Genomic DNA, 21,272 nt, shown 5'->3' on the forward strand with positions numbered 1-21,272 from the left:
CATTGAGGTAAAACAAATCATTCTGGTTACAGAGAAAGTGCAGTGCAGGTAAATATGTGATGCAAGGTCACATCGATTTAGACTGTGAGGCCAGGAGTCCACTCATCACGCTGTTCGCTTCTATCAGCAGAATGGACACCGTTCTTGAGCCCGGTGGCATGTTTCTGTTTTATTTTATCTTTGCCCCATGGGAGGTTGAGAAGTGAGAATGTTCAAGGTTGTGGTGATCTTTCATTCTGTGGCCTGCTTTACTGAGGCAGTGGGAAGTGTAGACAGAGTCCATGGAGGGGAGGTTGGTTTCTATGATGTACTCAGCTGTGTCCACAGTTCTCTGCTATTTCATTCAGTTAAAGGAAGAGCAGTAGCCGTATGAAGATGTGAAGTATCGGGATGGGATACTTTCTGCGGTGCATTGATAAAGTATGTAGAGTAGAAAAGGGCACATACCAAAGTTCTTATTGTTTGTTCTGGCTTTGTTATCTGCTAGTGCGTACCATTATTTCAGGATCTGTGCATTGCTGGAGGACCATCAGAGATCGCCTTTGATCAACCATCTTGTTCAATCTCTGTCCAGTCTGTATCCCATTGCTGCAATGATATATGTCAATCATCTTGTTCAACCTCTGTCCACTGTATCACCATCTCAATGATATATATCAACCATTTTGTTCAACCTCTGTCCAGCCTGTATCCTACCACCTCAATGAAATATATCAACCATCTTGTTCAACCTCTGTCCAGCCTGTATCCCACCACCTCAGTGATATACATAAACCATCTTGTTCAACCTCTGCCCAGCCTGTATCCCACCACCTCAGTGATATACATAAACCATCTTGTTCAACCTCTGCCCAGCATGTATCCCTTGCTGCAATGATATATTTCAGCAATCTGTCTTTCAAACGTTGTCTTCATTGTGAAGTTTTGTTTTGCATCTTTTCCAGGGTCGTTGTTGTCTTCTTATTTTTGATAGCTTGAACACAAAACGAGGCGGGGTAAAAACAGCCATTTCAATTTTAGTTTCACCATTACAAAATGGCTGCAGTGTTAATCTTTGTTATTAAGGAACTCATAACATCTGATGTTGAGTTTGTTATTTCCTTTTTCGTTTATTTCCAGTGAGCTACTTCCTCTGTTTCCAGGATAACAGCCCATCAGAGCTGCAGCAAGTGTTTCTCTTTTTTATCGCTCTGTGGTCACCGCCTCTCAGGGTAGAGACAATGGCCTCAGGAGCAAATGTAGCAGAATGATAGTGGGAGGAAAGGATGCTGTGAGTATTGACTGTATGGGATGAATTACACCAGGGTCAGAATGAACTGAGAACTAAGAAATTGGTTGGGGTGGGATGGTAGTTACAGTTTAGGGTGGCAATCAGTTTACTATCTGTGCATTAAAATGAAGAGGGAGAAATACTACAGTTGCGGGAAATTTAAAGTGAAGAGCAGAAAATACTGGAAATGCACAGCAGATCGGCAGCATCTCGGACAGTCTCAGCTCTGGAACTGGGTCTTCCACCATTTGTCCTTTCAGAGATGTAGTCTGATGTACTGAGTTCCCAGCATTTTCTACTTTATAATTTTACATTTTGTTCTTGCTACACTGAGGACAAGATCCCACACAGCAGGAAGATTGTGATCAAATGTGCTCGGTTTGGCTGCTGGGGTCAGGCTGAAGTGTATCCGCATCCTCTATACAGACCGGGGAACCAGCCAGAGCACCAGCCCCGGCAGAGGGTCATTAGCTTCTGAGGATATGGAACTGGCAGTATACGGGCTTCGGTCCAGGTTGGTAATTCAACAGCTGGGATTGGAATTTCCTCAGTCCGCAGTGAAGCTGAAATCCCGGGATGTTGGACATTGGTTATGGGGAAATCACGGTCTACACTGCCCACTAGGACATCATATCTGTCATGTATTTTGGAGATTATTTAAGAGTTAACTAGGGAGTTGGGTGAAGTTGGGCAGTAATGTTGTTCAACTTTGGTAAAGCTTGTAACAAGATCCCACATGTCAGCTGATCGGAAAGGTTTGTTCACGTGGGATTCACGGGGACCTGGTGAAGTGGATTCACACCGGGCTCGAGGACAAGAAGCAGAGGGAGATGATTGAAAATGGTTTTAGCAAATGGAGGCCTTTGACGAGTGGCATGTGTGTGTGTCACTGTTGGGACCTCTGTAATTCATTATTCATGCCATTGATTTGATCATGAATGTACAAAGCACGATGAGCAAGTTGAATTGAATTGAATTAAATTGAATTGATTTCTTAAATCCTTCACATACATGTGGAGTAAAAATCTTTACGTTACGTCTCGGTCAAAATGTGCAATGTGCAATGAAAGTAATTATAATAATTTATTATAAATTGAACAGTCCATATAATATAGAGTGCACTCAATTGAGTGTGAGTTAACTAGTCTCATTGCCTGGTGGGAGAAGCTGTCCCTGAGCCTGTTGGTCCTGGCTTTTATGCTGCGGTACCATTTCCCGGATGGTAACAGCTGGAATAGATTGTGGTTGAGGTGACTCTGTTCCCCAGTGATCCTTCGGGCCCTTTTTACACACCTGTCCTTGTAAATGTTCTGAAAAGTGGGAAGTTCACAACTGCAGATACGCCGGTCTGCCCACACCACTCTCTGCAGAGTCCTACGATTGAAGGAAGTAAAGTTCCCATACCAGGTAGTGATACTGCCAGTCAGGATGCTCTCAATTGTGCCCCTGTAGAAAGTTCTTTGGATTTGGGGGCCGATACCGAACTTCCTCAACCGTCTGAGGTGAAAGACGTGATTTTGTGCCTTTTTCACTGCACAGCCGGTGTGTACAGACCACGTGAGGTCCTTGGTGATGTGGATGCCGAGGAACTTAAAGCTGTTCACCCTCTCAACCCCAGATCCATTGATGTCAATAGGGGTTAGCCCGTCTCCATTCCTCCTGTCGTCCACAGCCAGCTCCTTTGTTTTTGCGACATTGAGGGAAAGTTGTAATTTTGCCATCACTGTGTCAGAGAGATGACTTCTTCCCTGTAGGCCACCTCGTTATTGCTTGAGAGGTGGCCAGTCGATGTAGTGATGTAGACAAATGTAATTAGCAGTTTAGAACCGTGTGTGGCGACACAGTCATGGGTGTACAGGGAGAATAAATTCGGGAGACTGATTGATAAGGCAACAGGTGACAATGAATTTCAAAGACATCTTGATCAATTATGGAGATGGGCTGAGGAATGGCAATGGTTTTTAACTTGGACAAGTGAGAGATGGTGCATTTTGGACAGTCAGACCAAGGTGGGACTGGTATAGTGAATGGGAGGGCACCGAGTGTTGTGGAATGGAGCGACCCGGGAGTACAAGAGCACAGTTCACTGACATTTGATGGACAAGTATAGAGGGTGAAAAAAGAAGGCATTAATCATGCTGGCCCTCATCAGTTAGGGCTTTGAGTTCTGGATTATGGGCATTATATTGTAGTTATATACTTGCTTGGTGTGGATACACAGAGTATTATGTACAGTTGTGTTCACCCTACTGTAGGAAACATATTATTAGTCTGGAGAGGGTGCACACAAGATTGCAGAAGGTGCTGCCTGGACTAGAGGGCAGAGTTATAGGGAGAGATTGGCTGAGCTGGATTTTTGTTCCAGAGGAGAATGGGGGTAACATTGTCGGAGTTCATAAAATCAAAGGGGAGTATAGGTAATGTGGTTTGTCATTGTATTTTCCCCAGGGTTCAAGATTCTGGACATACGGAGACTGATATTTATTGTCTGTTCATAAAGTGACGTTAGGCACAGGAGAGTCTGGACATACGGGGAATGATATTTATTGTCTGTCCATAAAGTGACGTTAGGCACAGTAGCGTCTGGACATACGGGGAATGATATTTATTGTCTGTCCATAAAGTGACGTTAGGCACAGGAGCATCTGGACATATGGAGAATGATATTGATTGTCTGTCCATAAAGTGACATTAGGCACAGGAGCGTCTGGACATATGGAGAATGATATTGATTGTCTGTCCATAAAGTGACGTTAGGCACAGGAGCGTCTGGACATACGGTGAATGATATTGATTGTATGTCCATAAAGTGACGTTAGGCACAGGAGAGTCTGGACATACGGGGAATGATATTGATTGTATGTCCATAAAGTGACGTTAGGCACAGGAGAGTCTGGACATACGGGGAATGATATTTATTGTCTGTCCATAAAGTGACGTTAGGCACAGTAGCATCTGGACATACGGGGAATGATATTTATTGTCTGTCCATAAAGTGACGTTAGGCACAGGAGCGTCTGGACATATGGAGAATGATATTGATTGTCTGTCCATAAAGTGACGTTAGGCACAGGAGAGTCTGGACATACGGGGAATGATATTGATTGTCTGTCCATAAAGTGACGTTAGGCACAGGAGCGTCTGGACATACGGTGAATGATATTGATTGTATGTCCATAAAGTGACGTTAGGCACAGGAGAGTCTGGACATACGGGGAATGATATTGATTGTATGTCCATAAAGTGACGTTAGGCACAGGAGTGTCTGGACATACGGAGAATGATATTCATTGTATGTCCGTAAAGAGACGTATGGATAAGTGTGAACGAGTGCAGGGAAGAGTATACAGACATTGCTGGTATTTCAAGAAATAATTATAGTTATAGGTTGAACAGGTTAAAACTAGATTACCTGGAATACAGGGGAATGAGGGGGTATCCTAGCAGGGTTCCAACTTTTCTATGCCATTTGCCCCTACAATTAAAGGAAGGAAACCATGGATCCCAGGTTCAGAACCACCGCTAGAGATATAGAGATCTATGATGGTATAAATATGGTGAATGCAGGCATTCCCCTCAGGTGAATACCCCTCAGGTTGGGTAAGGTCATGGATTGAGGGGAAAAGGTGACACACTTAAGGGGTATCCGAGGGGGAATTATTTCATTCAGAGGGTGGTGCGAATGTGGAACTGGCCCCCAGCGGAAGTAAGAGATGAAGGTTCAATTTTAGTATTTGAGTGATGTTTGGGTAGGTACATGGATGAGGGAGGTATAGAGGGCTGCGGTCTGAGTGCAGGGGGGATGGGACCACACCGAACATGGCACGAACTGGATGGGCTAACAGTCCTTTGTCTGTGCTCTAAGGGCTCTGTGAATCTCAACTGAAACTCCTACACATAATCGACATTTATTGCAGATGGGTCGTATCCAACAATATGTTTTTATTTTAGATCAGCGTCTGCACTGCTGAGAGCTCTGTAGATCTGTAACTGCCATGTGATTTACTGAATGCACCGCGAAAGGGTAAAAACAACCACTGGAATTTTAGTATCACCATTACAAAATGGCTGAATGTTCAGTTCATCTTTGTCACAATGAAACCGAGAACGTGTCACACTGAGTTTGTTATTTCCCCGCTCGGTTATCTTTGCGAGCCACTTCCACCGTCACCAGGGCAACAGCTCACCAGAGCTGCAGAGAGTGTTGAACATGTTTATCGCTCTCTGGTTGCTGACTCTCAGCGGAGAGACAGTGGCCTCAGATACGAGGATGCTTTGAGCATTTCCTGTCCGGGATGGAATGAAGAAGAGTGTAGGGATTGTATTTATACAATTCGGTTCAGGGTGTCAAACATCCTGCAGTCTGTCAATCGTTTCTGCATCAAAATAACAAAAGGAAATCTCCTGCACTGAGTTTCCAGTGCTATATTTTCAATTTTATATTTAAAACATTTTCTTCCTGTTACACAACGGGGAAGTGGCTGCTAATTGACCTGGGCTACACCGCACTCAATAAAATAATGAACAACTGTGTTCAATGTAACTGTGGGTGCAAGCTAAAATGTATCAGCGCCCTCTTTGTGATTCAAGACCCATGTTTTGCAGCTAATCCCCGTCTAGAAAGAGGATCATCAGGCTCCAGTTCTGTCATGGGTTGGTGTGGGAGTGTAAGTTTTTGAACTGGGATTAGCTAAGACACTGCTGCATATTACCGGCAGCAAAGAGCCCTGGGAGAGTTGGTGCTTGAGATACAATCTTGGGATGGGGGCTCCAGGAATATGGGACTGTCAGCGTCTGGGCTTCGGTCTACGTTGGTGCTTTTACAGAAGCGGCTGGATGTTCCTCCTTCCGCAATGAAGCAGACGTCTCCGGTGGTTTGATATTGGTAGCGTGAATCTCTCAGTGTGAGATGTGGAAAAGGCTCTCGGTGTGGGCTGTGACCCTCTGGGGTTGCATCCTGGGATACCACACATGTCTTGACCCAGATAAAATGAACCAGGGGATCAAGTTGTCCGGGTTTATGAGATGTTGAGCGAGTATTTCTGTTCTGTGCTCAGATGTTTGGTTCTGAAGTTCCTTTGGAAGCAAAGCAGAGAATTAGTTCCCATTCCATTCCTCACAGGGAGAGGCTGTGATTAAATACACTGTTTTGTGTTTGCACCAGTAGAAATAGCCCGGGGTTTCAGAATTCAATTCCCCCTCACTCCCACCTATCTACCTGCCAGTGGGAGTCAAACAGAAACTCAAGATGCTGAAGATGGAACAGTACATCTCAGGAACAGGCCCTTCAGCCACAATGGTGTGCCAAACCAGCTGAAAAGTAAATCAACCCCCCCCACCCCCATAAAATCTAGAGTTGGTGGGGGGGGGGGGGTGTTAAGGCAGGAGTGATTATTTACACCAACTGAATAACAACAAGCCTGGATACAGTGGAAATGGTGTCTTGACTTGACAGAGTCTGGGATCTGAGAGTGCTGCCTCAGAATAAAGAAGCGTCACTTTAAAATTGAGATGAGAGACATTACTTCAGCCAAAGGTTGTTTGATCCGAGGAATTTGTTACCACAGAGGGTGATGGAGGCTATCCTTGGGTATATTCAAGTTCTGGATTGCTAAATAGGTTGAGAATGATATCAGGAAGCAAGAATACGGTGTTGGAAAATAATCCCGCATGATTGATGATGGAGCAGATTAGAATGACTGAATCGCATAATTCTACTCCTATATATTATGACTTGTATCTTATACCATGACTGAAAGATGACTTCCTTGTATCCCATCACAAACAATAGGAAATCTTCAGATGCTGGAAATCCAAGCAACACACACAAAATGCTGCACTAACCAAGCAGGCCAGGCAGCATCTATGGAAGAGAGTAGCATCGACATATAGACGCTGCCTGGCCTGATCAGTTCCTCCAGCATTTTGTGTGTGTTCTTTTGTATCCTATGTCAGGCTTTGAAAAGTGTGAGCGACAGTTACAGATTTCTTCACTCGGATCATGACAAATGCGTTCAAAATTTAAATTTCAGGTTAATGCTTTGTTCTCGTTTGTTTTAGTAACATACTTCATTATCTCTCTAGTTAAAGTTAGACCTGCGGTGAGAGATTTATTGGAAGAAAAGTCCACGATTGGAAGCAAATCCCAAATGAAGATGAGGGAACAGCAACAATGAACCAGCCCGAGGACTGAGAGCACCAATTCGAGTGAACCCATCTGACTCAGAGATTCCAGTGATTCTGTGAGGAGAAAGTTTGGTGAGTCTCATTTATTCTGACACTGGTCCTTTAGACATTACATACCTGTACAAAGGAAGGCAGGAAATAGCTGCGGTGAGAATGAATAAACCTATAAATACCAGTTATGCCAGTTGCAATCATTCCAGATCTGCCAATGTGCGGTCAGCATCAGCTCTGTGAAGCCACGCACATCCCTCATATTGTTTGCTCATTTGAAACTCTTATCAGTTCTGATGTTTCCTTGCTTGTCTGTGTTAGGTCATAATGAACTCAAAACACGTTGAGAATTTCCTCCATTTATAAGATGCCGCGATTGTTTCCTGCTGTGGTGATTGCAGAAATGTGGAATTACCATGAACTCCAGCAACATATCATTGACGCCTCTGTCTATTGCAAGCTGCAATGATATACTTGCCCTCGAGTATATCGTCGTGCAAGCCTCTGCTAAGAGCAAACCCTCTTGAAGCTAAATGTCCCAGCACCTCATTTCATTCAGTCCTAACTAGAAAATGCCAACGAATAATTTATATTTACATACCCTGTCATCATCAAACACTTTTCTTCTAACAAATTGTCAGAACCTATGAATCTGTGAATAAGCATAAATAGGTTTTGCAATGTTCCCATTTGACCCTGTACCATGGGTTATATCTGCCCTTGAGATGAACAAGTGCTCTTGCAGCCAGGACTGCTGGAGCTGCCAGAATAGGTTTAAACTCAGTCATTTCGGGATGGGAAGCAGCGTGTCGGGTCAGATGATGAAGCTGTTGATATTAAGATATATCCAGTGTTCAGAGAGACTGTGAGAGGTTTAGCTATGGACAGGGCATCATGTAGTGAAAAGCAGCAACAGTTTCCGCTCCCCCCACACACACTCCCCCTCACACCTTCCTATTTTTTGCTGGTGTTAATCGCGGGAGTTAGGAACTCTTTCTACTCACTGAACAGTGAAATTAAAGCCTGTGATTCCATTCAAAGCCCAGTTTCTTTATAAAGAATGGGGTTGAAGTGTTATCGAGATGAACATGGCGGAATGCGTCACGGAAGTTTAAATCAGATCAGCAGCAGTTTTGGAGAGCCGAGTGGTCTCCTTATGCATTTGCTGTGTTAATTAGAAAAGTACCGACAGTTCAATTAGTGTAAGACAATATAACTTCAGCATATTAATTATATTGTGGAACTGGAAAGAAACACTGCATTGATTAACAATATACATTGAGATTTGTGCGTTAATGTTGGACGCCAGCGGGTTGCAGATCGACCATGACTCATTCGGTGATCTGGCCAGCGCGGTACGGGACCGAAGGATGCGCTCCCCGTTCCCTGTTACGCTACCGTGCACTCCCGCTTACCGCCTGTGCGTGCCCTCTCACGGAGCTTCGTCACACTAACACTCCCGGGCTGACGTTGAGACGATTTAAGCGTGCTGCACGTGTCCGGTATGTCTCGTGAAGTGACGTGAGATTTACTTGTCTCTCATTGGAGATTTCAAATGCCTATTTAGTATACCAACCAATGGGGATATGAGCTTCGTCATTTGTCATCCGTAGACCCCACCACGTGTTTCCTACCTGACTGCTGGGAAAGATCCAACAAGCTTGTTTTTGAATGTCACTTTTCCGCGCCAAGGAGTTGGCGGAGCCGTAAGGGTGACACATTGAAGTGGGAGAATAGGGGGCTTCTCTTCTCTGAAGTGGCGAGGACGAAGAGGGCTTCAGTATATCTGTTGCAGACACTGGTAAAGTGTTGCCCTGCAAGTGCGGTGTGGGGAGGGAAGTGATTTTGAGAGCAAGTCACGATCATACTATGGGACACAGTGGGAACCGATGGCTGCCATTTTTTTAATATCTGGGTTTTAATAAAAGGAGTAAACAGACTCACCTTAGGCCAGCAGGCTGTCCCAGTGGCTGTTGTGGGGACAGATGCTTGGAGTATGCTTGCTCCCTGCTTGCATTAGCAATTTATCTGAGGAATAATTTGAGCGGAACCATCCATGGCCGGAGGTCAGTAGGTCAGAGCGTTTGGCTGTCTGGTTCTTTCACTGTGACACCCCGAACTCCACATCAACTTCATCCAAACCACTCAGGGCGAACTTTAATGACCAACAAACATAATCGCTCTCAGTGATCAGCGATCTGAATGATTCAGTCACTTTTAGATGAAAGGATACCTACAGTCAACATTGTGGAAGTGTTTATTTTCCCAGGAGACAAGACTGTGTACGGGAGGTGTTCTGTTACCTGATGCAATCTGTGTTTTCCCTGCTGGCAATTCCAGTTAACATCAATAAAACTGCTGTTTATGAAAATCCTAAACAACGAGACTCTGCACTGACTGCAGCCACTCCATTCCAAAGCAGATCACCCTGGAGAGTCCTCCCCTCTGATGACGCATTGATCACATTGCGCATGCTCGCATTCCCGGAAGGGCGGTGTTTTCCTTTGTATTCTTTGCTGAATAGGTTTCAGGGTCGGGAAAAGTCTCCTGGGCGGAGAGCCGGGGGATGGATCACTGACTGTGGAGTGAAGACATAACTTTCCCATCGGTGAGTATTGAGACCAGACCCGAGTGAGGAGGTCTGATGCTGGGCAGTGAGACCCGTTATCTCAATCGAACTGGCGGCCTTCGCCCCGCTTCCTGGACGGAAACTGCCGGGGTCAGTCCGGGTTGTGGGACCTTCAGACCAAACCGCCTTGGATGAGCTAACGCTCAGCCCCTCTTATTCTGCTCCTCGGGAGGGGTGGGGATGAGGCGGTGATGCTGGGAACACATCCATCTTTCGCCCGTTTGGACAAGGCACTGAGATCTACATCTATCACGTCCTTCCGTTGCAGGTGGGGAATATGTTTCTCCTGACTCCATTCCACTCTTCCAACCGGCCGAAATGCAGCCAGTGTTTCCGGGTATATTACCCATTTGTGTGAGAATTTAGTCTTTTCTATTTTTCTGAGCTACTCAAAAATGTGTACACTTCAATTAAACCTCCCTCCAGAATTTCCAGTCTATCTGATATTTCCACATAATTAAAATGAGGATCCGGTTTATTGTCAGGGGAGACACTTCACCAGTCACAGGATCCTGTGTCTCGCTCTCATTTTACCGCAGATCTGCAACATCTGCAGGTTTCATTTCAGCCCTGCACTGATGGTGCAACAGTCATTGCGCATGCTCACTGTTCCTGGATGGGCGGCAGTTTCCTTTCCATTCTGTGTTGGGATTGTCTGCGGGGTCGGGAGTGGGAGAGGACCCTCGCCTCTGGGGCAGTGAACTGGGGGAACATCACCAGCATGGGCTGAATTAAATGCAGCATGAGGCAGGGTAAAAGGAGCCATTACAACTTCAATTTCATTATTATAGAATGTTGCCGCGTTACTCTTGCTCATAATGAAACTCGCAGTACATGATGTAGAGCTTTGTTATTTGCTTTTTCGGTTACCTTTGGTGAGCAATTGCTCAGTAACAGCCCAAAAAGGAGTGCTGCCTGTTTTTTTCTTTAATTCTCTGATCACTGCCCCTCAGTGAAGAGACAAGTGACTTCAGGAGGAGATGTAACAAATTGACAGTGAGGTGGGGAGGTATTGGGGATGGATGTTGTGAACATTGATGTATTGGAATGAAGAGAAAACTGGTGAATAAGGGAATTGCATTTCAGCAAAATCTGTTCAGGACATCACAAGCATTGTGAAATCAGTCAATGTTTGTGCATTGTTTAAGATAAAAAAAAAGAGAAATTACTGAAATTCTGGGAGATCTCCAGCCTTCCAGATAACCACATCTGCACCAGGTGCACCAAGCAGCAAATCCTCAGAGAATGTGTTAAGGAACTGGAGCTGCAGCTCGATGTCATTTGCCTCATACGGGACACTGAGGAAGTTCAAAGTAAAAATTATCAGAGTACCTTTAAAACCACCATCCCCTCAAAACTATTCAGCAAACTCCAACAACTGACCTCAATACATCCTTGTGCAATTGGATCCTGGATTTCCTCACTTATAGACCCAACTCAGTTCAGATTGGCAAAAACATCTCCTCCACATTTTCCAACAGCACAGGAGAAACACATGGATGTGTACTTAGCCCCTTGCTCTCCTCGCTTTACACCTGTGACTGTGTGGCTAAGTACAGCTCCACCACCATATATAAGTTTGCTGATGATACCTCTGTTGTGGACTCTATCAAAAGGGGAGGTGAATCAGCATACAGGAGGGAGTCTGAAAACTTGGCTGAGTGGTGTAATAGCAACAACCTCTCACTCAATATCAATAAGACCAGAAAACTGATAGTAGCAGTCAGGAGAGGGAAGCCCGAGGTCCCTGAGCCAGTACTCATTGGAGAATCAGAGTTGGAGGGGGTCAGTAACTTTAAATTCTTGGGTCACACTCTCAGAGTTTCTGTCCTGGACCTTTCATATAAATATAATTGCGAAGACAGTACTACAGTGCCTCTACTTCCTCAGGAGTCTGTGGAGATTCGGTATGTCATCAAAAACGTTGGCAAACCTCCGCAGATGTGTGGTGGAAAGTCTGCTGATTGGCTGCATTACGGACTGGTCGGGGAACACCAATGCCTTTGAGCAGAAAATCCTTCAAAAGGTACTGGATTTGGTCCAGTATGTCACGGGTAAAGGTCTCCCAAATATTGAGTTTATCTACATGAAATGTTGCCGTACAACAGCAGCATCCATCATCAAAGATCCTCACCGCCCAGGCAATGCACTTTTCTCGCTGCTGCCATCAGGTAGAAGGTACAGGTGCCTCAGGACACGCAACACCAGTTTCCAGAACAGTTACTATCCTACAAACATTTGGATGTGAATGTACAAGGCTTGACCAGTAAGTTCGCAGATGGCACAAAATTAGTGGATGGTGTTCACGGTGAAGATTATCGTAGCTTATAGGGGATCTAAATGGGCAGAGGAGTGTTAAATAGATTCCAAAACCAACACCAGCAGCAACGTTTCCATGCAGAGATTGGTGATGATGTGGAGGGAATTGCCAGAGGAAGTGGATGAGGCAGACACAATTGTATAATTCCAGAAGCAGTTGGGATGTGCAGATGGAATGAAGAGTCCAGGAGGGAAATGGGCCCATCACAGGAAATTGGGACCATCTCGGTGAGCACTGTGGTCAGTATTGTCTCATTGGGCTGAAAGGTCTCTATCTGTGCTCTGTTACTCTGTAACTCTATCAGTAGATGCACTGGACAGACATACAGACATGGTGTGGGAGTTCATGTTAACAGGGAATGTTTTTTTCCCTAAGCCAACGGATGCTCTGATACAGGGGATGGCGATACTGTTATTTGCAAAGTACTGTAATCGTATTCTCTCTGACTCACTGTTTGCTTGTTTGTAATTCAGGGTATCACCAGCAGGTGGAGCTTTCCTGCTCCGAGACCAAAGTGTAAACAAGACGACGACAATCAACAATCCTGTCACAATCAGAATGGACAGAGGTATGATCACTGGGATCATTCTAATTAAACTTCTGTTCTGTTGGCACACACTAGTACAGATGAACAAACTTACACAGGTCACAGAAAACTTTCATCAAGCAGTGTAATTGATCCCACTGGTAAAGCGGCCTTGAGTTATTAATCAAACTAACAGTTCCAGCACAGTGACCTGACACTGGTAATGGTCGAATCACTCCACTCACCTGAGTGAGTTTCAAAGCTTCACCTGAGTGAAAGGTGCAGAAGATCCTGAATCAGGTGGTCGTGACTGAAACAGAGACAGGAGTGCGACTGCTGGCTTGTGGGTTGTGTAAACGTCCAGGGTCAGTTTCTGTTTCACCTCTTACCAGGCCCTGATGTGTAAGATATTTCCAACTTTCATTTATAAAATTCAGAACCAGATGGTAGGAGCATTTCCAGGAATTCAGAGATTGTGTGATAAATGAGCATTTCTGGTTTTGGAAGGGCAGCTATCAACTCCCTCCTGGTTTTCTTGGCTGCTGCGGAAAGGAGATGAGGGGAGTTTCTGAAATCTGTTTTCTGTAGCCGAGCCGAGAACATTGGCAGCATTGGTAATGGCTGAGGATCAGATGACATCTCATTCTGGATAAATATGCGGTTTGCTTCAGTGTTTTAATACCCAAATCCATGTCTGCGCTGTGTACAAATGGTGAATGTGAGTTCTCAAAATTTCTCTATTAAGATCGTCTGCTACCTGGATTTAAAATTCCCAGGATCTCTGATGGAAAACCCGGTATAGCCAATGACCAAATGTCTCAGTCCCCAGCAGACATTGTGATGGTGCTCAACTCTGATTCCGGGGGTAATAAAACAGAGATTACAGCCTGGACACAGGTCCTTCGGCCCAGCTAATTAATGCTGATCCAAATGTCTTTTGTGCTTGCTCCATTTTCCCACAGCTTTTCCCAAATTTCCCTTATAGACTCATTCTGTCCGTTTCCCTGCCCACATCCTCTCCACTTTGTAAATTTATTTGTGTTTACTGCCTCCTCTGGCTGCATGTAATTTATACCCATCACCCGCCACGTGAACGAATGCCACTTCAGTCCATTTTAAATTTCTGCCCCTGAGTCTTCGACTCCTCTACCCCGGAAAAAAGACTATGACCAGAGTTTGTATGTTCCTGTCAGGATTAAAGGCAAAGTGAATAAGAATAAGGAACCTTGGTTCTGAATGGACATTGGAACTCTGAAAAAGAAGAGAGAGATGTATGACAGGTATAGGCAACAAGGAGCAAATAAGGTGCTTGAGGAGTATAAAAAGTGCACAAAAATACTTAAGAAAGAAATCAGGAGGGCTAAAAGAAGACAAGATGTTGCTTCGGCAGTCACGGTGAATGATAATCCAAAGAGCTTCTGCAGGTATATTAAGAGAAAAAGCATAGTAAGGGATAAAACAGGTCGTCTTGAAGATCAGAGTGGTTGGCTATGTATGGAACCAAAAGAAATGGAGGAGATCTTAAACATGGTTTTTGCATCTCTATTTACTAAGGAAACTGGCATGGAGTGAACGGAAATAAGGCAAACAAGTAGTGAGGTCATGGAACCTATACAGATTGAAGAGGAGGAGGTGCTTGCTATCTTGAGGCAAATCAGAGTAGATAAATCCCGAGGACCTGACAGGGTGTTCCATCGGATCTTGAACGAGACTAGTGTTGAAATTGCAGGGGCCCTGGCAGATATATTTAAAATATCGGTATCTACGGGTGAGGTGCTGGAGGATTGAAGGATAGCTCATGCTGTTCCATTGTTTAAAAAAATGATCTAAAAGTAATCCGAGAAATTACAGGCCGGTAAGTTTGATGTCATATCTTTATTTAATGTCCCAGTATCACCGGACACCGTTGCATTAAGATCCCGTGGTCATCATTCAACTGCTGTGAATTAAGTGTTTAGCATTAATGTGTCTATCCTGTTATTTTACTGGGAGTGAATGTGTCCAGTCATCGGCTTATCGGGATGGTCACCAAGCAGGATGTACGGTTCACATTCACCAGCACGGTTCCACTTCAAATCTGGTCAGCCAGAGTCTCGGCTCCATTGGAGTCTGAATCAGCTTTGCTTAGATCTAAATCATACTCTTATAACCTGCAATTCATCACTTATTTCAGGTGGGAAATTGAAGCTAGTAGGGAAAGTACTGAAGAGGATTTTACCAGGCGGATCATCGGGGAAGGATGATCGGGACACAGGAAGCAAGGTACCGAAGCAGGGTCAGATTGAGAGCGATGTCCCAGAATGCAGTACAGCCGCAGCGGAAGTGGAGCAAATGCAGCCCAGAGACACCAATCAGAGCCCTGGAACCAGCACAAGTGAGTCAACTGCCTGTCAGCCCAGAGACAGTGACATCAGAGACACTGATCAGGACCCTGGAACCAGCACAAGTGAGGCGACTGCCTGTCAGCCCCGAGACAGTGACATCAGAGACACTGATCAGGACCCTGGAACCAGCACAAGTGAGGCGACTGCCTGTCAGCCCGGACGCTCATTGAACACGGAATTGTCAAGTCCCCAACACGGAGCAGGTGAGTGAAATATGAGGGTGATGTGTTTGCAGAATCTGGCAGGGAGGAGGGTAAATGCGATTCCTTGCTGGAGGGTTGGTCAGAGAGAGGGGGAATGTGTGGGTGTGGTACATGTGGTGTAGTGGGCACCCGTTACCCCACGACAGGAAATATACTACCTGCTCTGAGGATTTACAGGATGTGCATTGGAGGAAAGGCAGTTGTCCAGATAAGAGAGTATTTCCAGGATGTGAATTAAGGGAAATGTATTCACCAGGATGGAGAGAGTATCTCTGGGAAGCGAATAGTACCGACAGTCCCAGCATTTATCGACAATCCAAAATTGAAATAGGTGAGTGGGTCGGTTGGGGGATGGACTGGATTGCATTAAATGTTGTCCTTCTATTAACGTAATGCCTAGAACATTGCTTGGTAGGTTTTAAGGCCAGTTGGAGAATGGGAATATATCCGTTTTTGTGTCTGTACGCAGGTTGAAGTCATTTTTTTTGTTAAGTTTGGTGAGAGCGGTGGAAACGAAGAATATTTGAGTTCAAGCCAACATTTTCCTTTTCATATGCACAGAGCCAGGGTTTACAATCTCTGACCTCCTGGCAGAGGGGGAGGAATATCGACTCTACCAACTGACAAAGTTCTACAGAGACAGACTCAAACAAGCAATTGAAGAAAAGGTTGAAAGACTCGGTTGGGTGTTGACAAAGGAGGGACATTTTAGTAGAGAAGAAAATGAGGTGAGTGTATTGAGTGTATTACCACCAATCTGCTGGGAATAGTGACCAAAATTAATCTTCACATTCTTTGCGTTCTACCTGGCAAAGGAGACTTTGATCTCTGACTTGTCTCTCGCAGATATGGTTTCAGCTGTTAAGGTGGGGGGCACTGGGAACGACAGAGTCAGCCTCAGCTTTTTTTCTCTCACCTGCTGTATTGATCAGTGTGATATAAGAGCAGTGGCGGCAAGTTATGGAAACTATGACATTTAAAGAGGAGGAAGTACTGGTACTTTTAAGGAATGTAAAAGTGGATAAATCTCCGGATCCTGACAGGATATTCCCTAGGACCTGTAGGGAAGTTGGTGTAGAAATTGCAGGGGCTCTGACAGAAATATTTCAAATGTCATTAGAAATAGGGATGGTGCCGGAGTATTGGCGTATTGCTCATGTAGTTACATTGTTTCAAAAGGGTTCTCAGAGTAAACCTAGCAATTATAGGCCTGTCAGTTTGACGTCAGTGGTGGGTAAATTAATGGAAAGTATTCTTAGGGATAGTATATAGAAGTATCTGGATAGACAGGGTCTGATTAGAAATAGTCAGCATGGATTTGTACGTGGAAGGTCATGTTTGACAAATCATTGAATTTTTTGAAGAGGTTATGTGGAAGGTTTACGAGGATAAAGGAGTGGATGTTGTCTATATGGACTTCAGTAAGGCCTTTGACAAGGTTCCACATGGAAGATTAGTTAGGTTAGTTCAGTCGTTGGGTATTAATATTGAAGTAGTAAAATGGATTCAACAGTGGCTAGATGGGAGATGCCAGAGAGTAGTGGTGGATAACTGTTTGTCAGGTTGGAGGCCGGTGACTAGTGGTGTGCCTCAGGGATCAGTACTGGGTCCAATGTTGTTTGCAATCTACATTAATGATCTGGATGATGGGGCGGTAAATTGGATTAGTAAGTATGCAGATGATACTAAGGTAGGTGGCGTTGTGGATAATGAAGTAGGTTTTCAAAGCTTGCAGAGAGATTTAGGCCAGTTAGAAGAGTGGGCTGAACGATGACAGATGGTGTTTAATGCAGATAAGTGTGAGGTGCTACATTTTGGTAGGAATAATCCAAATTGGACATGCATGGTAAATGGTAGGGCATTGAAGAATGCAGTAGAACAGAGTGATCAAGGAATAATGGTGCATAGTTCCCTGAAGATGGAATCTCATGTGGATTATGTGGTGAAGAAAGCTTTTGGGATGCTGGCCTTTATAAATCAGAACATTGAGTATAGGAGTTGGGATGTAATATTAAAATTGTACAAGGCATTGGTAAGGCTGAATGTGGAGTATTGTGTACTGGTCTTGTCACCGAATTTTAGGAAAGATATCAACAAAATAGAGAGAGTACAGAGAAGATTTACTAGAATGTTGCCTGGGTTTCAGCACCTAAGTTACAGGGAAAGGCTGAACAAGTTAGGTCTTTATTCTTTGGAGCATAGAAGGTTGAGGGGGGACTTAATAGAGGTATTTAAAATAATGAGGGGTATAGATCAAGTTGACGTGGATAGGCTTTTTCCATTGAGAGTAGGGCAGTTTCAAACAAGAGGACATAATTTGAGAATTACGGGGCAAAAGTTTAAGGGTAACCCGAGGGGCAATTTCTTTACTCAAAGAGTGGTTGCTGTGTGGAATGAAGTGGTAGAGGCAGGTTCGGTATTGTAATTGAAAGTAAAATTGGGTAGGTATATGGACAGGAAAGGAATGGAGGGTTATGGGCTGAGTGCGGGCCAGTGGGACTAGGTGGGTGTAAGCACGGACTAGAAGGGTTGAGAAGGCCTGTTTCTGTGCTGTAATTGTTATATGGTTGTATATATCGGGACTTCGAACAGGCATTCTGTCTGAAACTGATTTCAAATCTTGTTTGAACCAAAGGGCAGATTCACCTCATCTCATTAATCCAGGATGAATATTAAACTGTCAGATTGTAAACTGAGACAACCGGCTTCACTGCCGTACTTGACAGAGGGAAACCTGCTAACCACATCTAGTCTCGGCTCCGTGAGTTCCCAAACAATGTGTGACTGACTTGTCATAGTCATAGAAAAGTACAGCACAGAATCAGGCCTGTTGGCCCATCTAGTTCCATGCTGGACTACTTAACTATGTGTTCCCATTTACCTTCACCAGGCCATGGTGCTCTATACCCTTATCATTCATGGATCTATCCAGACTTCTCTTAACCGCTTGCACTGCTTCCGCTGCTAGCTAGTTTCACACTCTTAGCACCCTCTGAGTCAACAAGTTTCACCTTTGTACCCCTTGAACTTCTCACCTTTCACACTTTACTGATAACCTCTTTACCTCAGTACAAAATGCCTGCTTGCATTTATACCATCTGTACCCCATGTAATTGTGTAAACCTCTCTCAAACCTCCCCTCAATCTTCCACGTTCCAATGAATAAAGTCCTATCCCGGTCACTCTTCTTAGAACTTAGGTCTTCTAGTCCCGACAACATCCTTGTTTTTGTTTGTGTACTCTTTCAAACTTATTTCCATCTGCCCTGTAGGTAGGTGAGCAGAACTGCAGATAATATCCAAATTAGGTCTCACCAACATCTTATGCAACATCATATCCCATCTACTGTACACGATATTTTCATTTATAAAGGTTAATGCGCTAAGAAACTTTCTTTCAGATCCACAACTTGAGCACATTTGCCATCACTTTCAATGACCTATGGACCTGTATTCCCAGATCACTCTGTTCTACCACACTTTATAGTGCCCTGCCGGTCGCTGTGAAAGATCTACCCTGCTAGGTCCTTCCAAAGTGCAATTTGTCTGCATTATATTGCATCTGCCCCTTTTAACCCCATTCTCCAGTTGGTCTAGATCTCACTGCAAGCTCTTGTAGTCTTCCTCTTTGCCCACTGCAACTTCCCAATGTTGGTGTCATCCGCAAATTTGCTGATTCTGTTAACCATAATTTCATCCAGATCATTGATATAGTTGTCAAACAACAACAGGCACAGCACCGATCCCCGTGACACTACACGAGTTACAGGCGCCAATCGGAAATGCAACAGTCTATAGTCACACTCTGGATTCCTCCAAAAAGCCAGTGTCTAATCCAGTTTACTAACTCATCTCGGATGCTGAGCAACTGAAACTTCTTGACCGACCTGCTATGAGGGACCTTGTCAAATACCGTGCTGAAGTCCATGTAGACAATGTCCACAACCTTGGCCACAGCAAATTTCCTGGCAACTTCCTCGAAAATCTCTATGATATGTTAGGCGTGAAAGATCATGCACAAAGCTGCTATCTCATGACCACAAAAGTCAATATTTTGACCTAAAAGGGAAGACGAACTCACAAAATATAAAATAAATCTGCTGAGTGGCTGATATCTCATGATCCCAAAAATCAACAGGTTGTCCTAAAAAGGATCAATAGGTTGTCCTGAAAGGGAAGGGAAAGAAACGTAAAAAATAAATCTGATAACTTGCTGAATATCTTACCAATGAGAGACAGGGACACACCATTTCAGGTCACTCTCCTTGGAGCACACAAACAGTGATTGTCTTGTCCTAGATCTGACCTACTCAGCCATGAGTGGTATTAGAAAATCAAGTGTGTTACACCCGTGAGTGACTCTGTTCTCCTTGGGATTCATTGGCGCTGTCTGCAATGAATCAGACAGGCATTACCCAAAGGTAAGAGGAGTAATCTGTAAATATAATGCTCATCTACAAATTCATCATCTGAAGACGTCTGCTTCACTGGAAAACCATTAAGTCAAGTCAAGTCACGTTTTATTGTCATTTCAACCATAACTGCTGGTACAGTATACTGTAAAAACGAGACATCGTTTTTCAGGACCACGGTGCTACATAAAACAGTACAAAAACTACATTGAACTACGTAAAAAACAACACTGAAAAAATAACTACACTAGACTACAGACCTACCCAGGACTGCATAAAGTATACAAAACAGTGCAGGCATTACAATAAATAATAAACAGACAATAGGCACTGTAGAGGGCAGTAAGTTGGTGTCAGTCCAGGCTCCGGCTATTGAGGAGTCTGATGGCTTGGGAGAAAGAAACTGTTACATCGTCTGGTTGTGAGAGCCCGAATGCTTCGGAGCCTTTTCCCAGACGGCAAGAGGGAGGAGAGTTTGTATGAGGGGTGCGTATGGTCCTTCATAATGCTGTTTGCTTTGCTGATGCAGCGTGTAGTGTAAATGTCCGTAATGGCGGGAAGACAGACGCCGATGATCTTCTCAGCTGACCTCACTATCCGCTGCATGATCTTGCGATTCGAGATGGTGCAATTTCCGAACCATGCAGTGATGCAGCTGCTCGGGATGCTCTCAATACAATCCCTGTAGAATGTGATGAGGATGGGGGGTGGGAGATGGACTTTCCTCAGCCTTCGCAGAAAGTAGATTCGCTGCGGGGCTTTCTTTGCTATGGAGCTGGGGTTGAGGGACCAGGTGAGATTCTCGGCCAGGTGAACACCAAGAAATTTGGTGCTCTTAACGATCTCTACTGAGGAGCCGTTGATGTTCAGCAGGGAGAGGTCGCTCCTTGCCCTCCTGAAGTCAACAGCCATCTCTTTTGTTTTGTTCACATTCAGAGACAGGTTGTTGGCTCTGCACCAGTCCGTTAGCCGCTGCACCTCCTCTCTGTTAGCTGACTCATCGTTCTCTTAAATCTCTTGTTAAATCTCTTTCACAACTGTAACTCCTCAGACCTGGTAGCAGTGAAACTGAGGGATTATTTTACAGTGCAGTGGACCATCAGGGAATTATGCTGATTTATTCCATAATTGTTGTCCATTATTCGAGTTATGGAAAACCTTTCCAATTCCCTGCTGGTAACTATTCTGGGAGATCAATCATTCAAACCCGGGACATCATTCCTATTATTTCTCAGAGCAATGTCCTAAGCCCATCCATGTTCAGTTGCATCCTCGATTACCTTAATTCGACAATCCATGTATGTTCTGGTCAGACCACTCGTCTGAGTGCTACCGGTACCATGTAACCCAGT

The 21,272-nt window shown here is 44.5% G+C and overlaps 2 protein-coding genes across 3 annotated transcripts in view; one reads left to right on the plus strand and one right to left on the minus strand.

Annotated features, from left to right (window-relative positions):
• Positions 1-21,272, minus strand: part of LOC140722122 (uncharacterized) — a 129,585-nt gene that overhangs the window by 72,077 nt on the left and 36,236 nt on the right. The window lies entirely within an intron of this gene.
• Positions 1-21,272, plus strand: part of LOC140722117 (NACHT, LRR and PYD domains-containing protein 3-like) — a 73,282-nt gene that overhangs the window by 34,372 nt on the left and 17,638 nt on the right. Inside the window, exons 5-8 of one of the 2 annotated variants that reach the window (XM_073036913.1) lie at positions 7,361-7,528; positions 12,870-12,964; positions 15,096-15,509; positions 16,071-16,237. In XM_073036913.1, the coding sequence (XP_072893014.1) occupies positions 12,955-12,964; positions 15,096-15,509; positions 16,071-16,237 (591 nt within the window). In that variant the 5' untranslated portion in view covers positions 7,361-7,528; positions 12,870-12,954. The remainder of the gene's footprint in view (positions 1-7,360; positions 7,529-12,869; positions 12,965-15,095; positions 15,510-16,070; positions 16,238-21,272) is intronic. The other variant, XM_073036914.1, reaches the window with a different exon arrangement.

Source organism: Hemitrygon akajei, unplaced genomic scaffold, assembly GCF_048418815.1.
Source record: "Hemitrygon akajei unplaced genomic scaffold, sHemAka1.3 Scf000069, whole genome shotgun sequence".
NCBI classification, from domain to species: domain Eukaryota; kingdom Metazoa; phylum Chordata; class Chondrichthyes; order Myliobatiformes; family Dasyatidae; genus Hemitrygon; species Hemitrygon akajei.